Here is a 6,641-nt window from a genome sequence, read left to right on the forward strand (position 1 = left end):
CTCCACGCATCTGCTCCTGGTCCGGCCATTCTATCGAATTTTAGAACCCGATGTGGCCCGCGAGTTCAAATAATTGCAACTAAAAACTTAAAATTAAAAGTTCTACCAAATGGATTTAAAGTTTTCCCTGTTAACAAAGCAAAGTGACCACAGCAACAATGCAAGCAAAGATTTCACTGCTCATATAGTGATGGAATTCTGGCTCTTCTTAGAGAGAACTGGCTCTTCTGGCTCTGCTCACTGAAAAGAGCCGACTCCTTCAGCTCCCAATCAGCTCTACAGATTGTTTTGTTGCTTAAATTAATTCATGATTGATAATAATGAAAAAAATATGCACAAAATAAATCCATAATGTTAAAAAAACTTAAGTTTTCTTATTATGTGTGTAAAATATGCTGTTTTTTGTTCACTGCTGATAAAATATAAAAATAAATTATAAAATACAAAAAACTACAACCCTACTTACAACTATATAATTCTTTACATCTTTTCATTTTAAACAAATTTAAAGTGAAACAAGACAAAACACTGCATCCACAAACCAAAATATAAATGAAAATGTGCAAAACGGGCGGCAGTGGCTCAGGCGGTTGAGCAGGACGTCCAATGATCGAAGGGTCGGTGGTTCGATCCCTGCTCCCCCCAGCCAACTGTCGTTGTGTCCTTGGGCAAGACACTTCACCCTCCTTCCCTCTAGTGCGGCTCCACTGGTGTGTAAACGCGTATGAATGTCCCGGTGATGGTCAGAGGGGCCGTAGGTGCAAACTGGCAGCCACGCCTCTGTCAATCTGCCCCAGGGCAGCTGTGGCTACAACCGTAGCTTACCATCACCAAGTATGAATGAGGAGTGAATGAATAATGGACACACTGTAAGCGCTTTGAGCGACTGGAAAAGTGCAGATAAATCCAATCCATCATTATTATTATTAAAACAAGAATGTTGGACACACTTGTATATCAGTGTTTGACTAGACTTTAAGAAATGATCAAGCTTCACATGATGGCATCCTCCAGGCCAACTCTTTCCCAGACACAATTTAAATTCTTTTTGCAGTACATGCTTAGCTAATTAATTTGTCTACTCACGATTTGTAACTATAAAATTCAATGAAGTAAAAAAATAAGATAATATTTTCTATTTATATGCTTTTCAGGCTGGACTAAGAAAATATAAGGCGAAGAATTTGCCGTCCATCTAGACTCAGCCAGCGCCGGCTGTCTAGTGGTCACTCAAAGGTCTGAATTTCTTGTGAATGTTTGAGCTTTGCTCTTTGGCATTTACAGAGCACAGCATATTTCAAATATCTGCATATTTACACACCTGCTCTGGCTGTGATGAAGAGAAACCCCGTTTCGGGCTATTGCATAGACAAAAAAATGAATAATTCGCGTGATTCAAGCCAGAGAAGACAAATACGAGTGGATAAACACGTGCGTATTAGCGTGGACATATGAAACCACGTTGTCTACTTTGTGGGACACTATTGCGCAAAACAGAAACTGGAGCATAACCTGTTTTCTGGCTCCGGTGGAGAGGAGGTCTGCCTCAAGGACACTAAACTTTAGCGTAATCAAGGTCTATGCCAAATTACAGGCCAAAAACATCACTAAGCACAGTTCAAGCCAAGGCTAAGGGAGAGGTCGCCCATTATCAAAGAATCCTTAAGTCACAGAGCAAATTCCTTTGTAGAATGTCAACACCAGGATGCAGATGGACGCTGTACTTAAACTAAAGAGCTTCTTTGTTTATACTGGGAACAAAGCTTTCAGCGGGCAAATAATGACAGTATTACAGTCAGCTTAATGCATTTTTCAGATACCCGCTAAAAACGAATGATGAGTGGATAAACAAGAGGATGAGTTGAGTGTTTCTAAGGGTTCTGGAAAATAATTCACTATTACAGATATCTGCCAAAACAAGAACATATCAACAAGCAGCGTATAGAGCTGAATTACAGGTGGATAGACACAATAATGTTGCATGTTTTCATTTTTAGTGCCGTCTTAGGACATCTTTTGATGGAACTTTTCAGCCATTTCTTGGCTTGATTGTGGAGTCAAAAATGTAGAAAACACATTTTCTAACAAGTCAAGATAGAAATAAACCCTATTAGACTAATCAAAAAAAAAATTAAACTAAAAAGTGAAAACATTCTCTGTTTGTGTTTTATGTACCATGAAAGCCACAGAAAGTTCTGAACGTTTGCACCACTCTTTTGCATTCATGCAAGCAAAAAAATAATAATATGTATACACACACGACCAACCTGGTTAATTGTATTGGCTGCACAAGATGCAAGGCCTGTTCCCAGAGAAGAAACTACAAAGTTGATGGGGTCGAAGGGCACTGGAGCCATTGAGAAACCAGCAGCTGCAGTAATAACCACCAGAGCTGAAATCAAGAACAAAAAAATGGAAAGCTTGGGTATTTCATCAGAAATATTTTTAAGACCTTTAACCAGATCGCTGTCTCTGGCAAACATTCTAAAAGTTTCAGAAACTTCTTTTAAAAACTATCCAGAGGAGCGATTTTGTATCTAACCCTCCTCACTGATTTAGCCATTTCGTTTTAAATAAAGTTTAATATGATTCACGTGCGTCAGTTTTTTTTTTTTAATTAATGTTTGTCAACAATAACCAAGCAACATCAATTTAGAACATCATCATTTCATATACTGTATTTCATGGTGCAACAAAGTCAAATCAAAGCATCAGCACAAAAGTAAATATTTCTCTAAATACTCAGGCACTTTGTTACAGTTTTTAGCCAAATGTCTACTTTTTTTCATCCCGTTAAAACTGCATGTATTTTTTCTTTAAAAAAGTAAGCTTCTATTAGGACTGCACAATATACCGCAAATTTATCGTTATCCCGAAATCAAGCTGTGCAATATGCATACCGCAAAAGACGGCAAAAATCGCAATAAATGATTACCTTAAATGTGCTAAAACAAACTCATGGCAGCTTGAAATATTGAACAAATGAAATAAATCCCTTTATGCATTTAACCAATCAGAAGGACCCGTTTACGTTGTTGATCAATCAGATGAGCCCTTTTATGTTTGATGTTTGCCTCCTACGTCGACGAGGGTCATTTGGAGTAGAATTTTTAAACTGTTGCAGTGAAATGGAAATGATGTTTTTGTTTTTTTTGTTATTTGTTTATATACCGCAATTTATATCGTTATCGCAATATTAATTACCAATATCGCATATCGCGAGTTTTCCTCATATCGTGCAGCCCTAGCTTCTATTCATTTATTCTAATGATACTCAGCATTCAGAGGTGAAAGCCTTTTTTCATAGAGTGGGTTAACAACACGTATAGCTTGAAAGCCTTGCCCAAGGAGACCCCGACAAGCCTTGGGTATCACTGCCCAAGGCTGTACTGCATGGATACAGTCCTAATTCACAAGTTTAGGCTTGATTTTCTGTTTGAATAAAAAACTATTTTTCATGATTATGAAAAAATTATGTTTGTTTATAAAAAGTGCTTTTTATATAACACATGACATAAACTCAACAAAAGTGAGACTCTAAATTAAAAAAATGTAAATCCTTGCAGTAGAAATAAACTGAAATGTGTTTTTGTCTGAAAAAAAAACTCGTAAATTACTTTAAATGAAAATAGATTCATAAATATAATGAGTTAATATTAATTTTTCAAATAAAAAAAAGACTTGATTTTAATATTGAACACAGCCCCGAACATCAACGCACTCAGCAAAGAATAACCACCAACAATTATTCTAAATTTAACAGTTTTCCTCAAACCTGTTACAGTCTGGCTGATTATGCAGATGGATGCACCTCTTCAATACTGTTATAGCTTCCGGGCAGATTGCAGAAATATTTTCTCCATATGAAATAGCTGAGATTTTCAAAACCCAACTGCTTCACACAATAAAAGCCACATAGCATCCTACCTGTCAGTTTGATTTTGGAAAGTCTGGAGTAGATATCCGGTAACTCCGACAGATCAAGCTTCAGCTGCTTCCACTGTCTGTCCAGCCGCGCCTGCCTCACTTCCTCCGTTTCAACATAGATGTGCGGCGGCTCCGCTGAAGACGCTTCGGCTTGAGACACCGTTCTTTCCGGCAAAGTCTTCTTCTCCATAGCAGGTTGTGGAGTGGAGAGTTTGGGCTGCAACTTTGCGGCAACAAAATCCGGTTGGGAAACAGAATCTGGCATCAGAGGATTAATGGCCGATATTCTTTCCACTTCAGTTTCAAGACTGTCATCTTTCTCATCCACAGTGTTCATGATGTGTGACTGTTTGGGGATGGCACGCTGGTGGAGCTCGCTGCCTTTTTTTGTAACATACTGCAAGAACCAACGAGAGTGAATCAAAATTTTTGGCAAATTAAAAATGAGAACCAGAAGATGGTCGACATAAATTCTATCCGGAGGAGAAATTAGTGCTGTTTCAAGTCAAAGTATTGAAAATGAAAATAGTTACCAGTCGCTTAAGGAAATTAAGATGTTGATACGTCAGCCAGGTTGAAGGGTCTCTTCTATGCAGCTGGATGAGGCAGCTAAAAGTCTGGTTACTTTGAGGAGCATTTTGAAGCAGTTTTTGTTTCACATGCACTCCAACAAAACCTGCAAGACAAATCGTGTAAATTTAAATTGATTATCAGAGAGGCATGACAACTGTTTTCCTGTAACATGATAGTTGAATAGACTACAAGTGACAAAGACTGCATTGGTTTACACTTGTTATCCAGTAATTTGTTTATCGTTAAAGACCTACTCCGGTCATCTTTTGATCATAAAAAGCGCCCCCAGTGGTCTATTAATTATGATTAACCCATTTTTAATCGAAATCTAAAAACCTGTGTTGTTTCCTGAGAGATAGTTTCTGCAGAGCAGCAGGCGTTCTTTAGAGATTTGCGTCTGATTTGTGAGCGGGATTGTTGACGCTGAGTTAGCCCCGATCTTTCCTGCTGCCATTTAAATAACGAAATATTAAAAAATGTCATTTAATCTTAATCTTATTCTTTCATGTTCTCTATCATCAAAAAAAGAAAATAAAAACGTGATTTTCATCAGAGTGGGTATTTATTTTTTGAGGATATATGGCTTCATATCAGGCCTCCTTGGCAATCATACCAATATTTCTGATTGATATCAGAAAACCATTATTATACATTTGATCCAAAAAAAATGACAAACCTATGTGAAAAGGTATACAACATTCTGTTTTTATTTTGTGCAGAACGGATGAGTTTAAACTGCAAGATGTTAAAATAGAAAAATAAGTAGCTGATAATTCTGTCACCTTTCTTCTTCCAAAGCATTTATGTCTTTATTTTCCTTACAGGTATCCAACATCTCACTATTTGGCATAATTTAAGAGCTGGGAAACACACTGACCTATTTAAATTTCAGAAGGAGCAAGAAAATCTGAAATAGGCTAGCAGATTTACAGTTGATTACGAATTGTGACCCAATTTAATGAAGCAATAAATTTCTGACATCCTTCTCTGGTGTTGGTGCAACTGGGGGCAACATTGACTGCACATTACATGATAATATTTGTTGCTCCAGTAAGAATAATGACAGTATAAAAACTTTTTCAATGATAATTTTGAATGTTTTTAGCATAATAATTCACTATCACACACATAAAATAAACTAGTACAAACACATGGCTTATATTTCTGAGACGGAGTAAAACAGCGTTCAATCATCTAATACATGATAAAACAGTTCCATAATTGCTTATTTTTATCCCCGACATTTAAGGTCATAACATGGCTCACTGTTACGGATCGCTTTCACCGGGACGGGAGGCTACATGCTTAGCTAATTTCCAGCTTAGCTTCCGGACTTGCAATAGGTACACGCTAACGAAAAAAGACTTTACACAATGTAACACATTAGACAAAGCAACATTTCCTCTTGACCAACCTGACAGCCTTCTACATGGTGTTTTATACATGTTCCCGAAACAAAAAGCCGGTTGTAGTTACGACCTCTTTACATGCAGCATGCCGCCATTTTGACCTCACTGGATGACAAGAAGAACTTCCGGGGCACGAAACGTCAGATGGTCTGTCAAAATAAAATAAAATAAAATAAAATAAAATAAAATAAAATAAAATAAAATAAAATAAAATAAAATAAAATAAAATAAAATAAAATAAAATAAAATAAAATAAAATAAAAAAGAAAATTTTGCTGAAAGGGAAATTTGCAGAACCAGAAGTGTTCTGAATGATGCCCTCTCTCTCCGCATCAACTTGTAGGCATTTAATCTTGGGACATTTTTAAACATCTATTTTAGTAAAATTTTTAAACTAGATATAAAATAAACACTGTGATTTTACAATTAGTTTATTTGTGATTTGGTTTAAAAACGTATAATCTACTTTCCAAGAAGTAGCAAACATTTCTACTGAAAACTATCTGGGGTTAAAAAGTATCAGAAACTTGCATCGTATTAAAACAACAATTCGTCAACTTCCTGTGTGAACAACATATTCACTGTAAGAATTTAGAACAGAACATTGGAGGTTTTTTTAACAATTTTAAAATTAACCCACATTTAGGACATTTTAAACACATAAAAAACGTGGTTTAAACAGTCATTTTCACCTGTGTGATCCAATTTTCAAACACCACCAGATTGTCCTTT

The 6,641-nt window shown here is 36.4% G+C and overlaps 1 protein-coding gene across 1 annotated transcript in view; it reads right to left on the minus strand.

Moving 5' to 3' along the window:
- The window catches only part of LOC101161443 (protoheme IX farnesyltransferase, mitochondrial), a 31,643-nt gene extending 25,612 nt beyond the window's left edge, over positions 1-6,031 (minus strand). The window contains exons 1-4 of the mRNA XM_004080592.4: positions 5,915-6,031; positions 4,461-4,603; positions 3,928-4,324; positions 2,268-2,392 (exon numbers count right to left, since the gene is read on the minus strand). Of these exons, the coding sequence (XP_004080640.1) occupies positions 2,268-2,392; positions 3,928-4,324; positions 4,461-4,603; positions 5,915-5,945 (696 nt within the window). The 5' untranslated portion in view covers positions 5,946-6,031. The remainder of the gene's footprint in view (positions 1-2,267; positions 2,393-3,927; positions 4,325-4,460; positions 4,604-5,914) is intronic.
- Between the last annotated feature and the right edge of the window lie 610 nt (positions 6,032-6,641).

The sequence above is a fragment of the Oryzias latipes genome, chromosome 19, assembly GCF_002234675.1.
Source record: "Oryzias latipes chromosome 19, ASM223467v1".
Classification (NCBI taxonomy): domain Eukaryota; kingdom Metazoa; phylum Chordata; class Actinopteri; order Beloniformes; family Adrianichthyidae; genus Oryzias; species Oryzias latipes.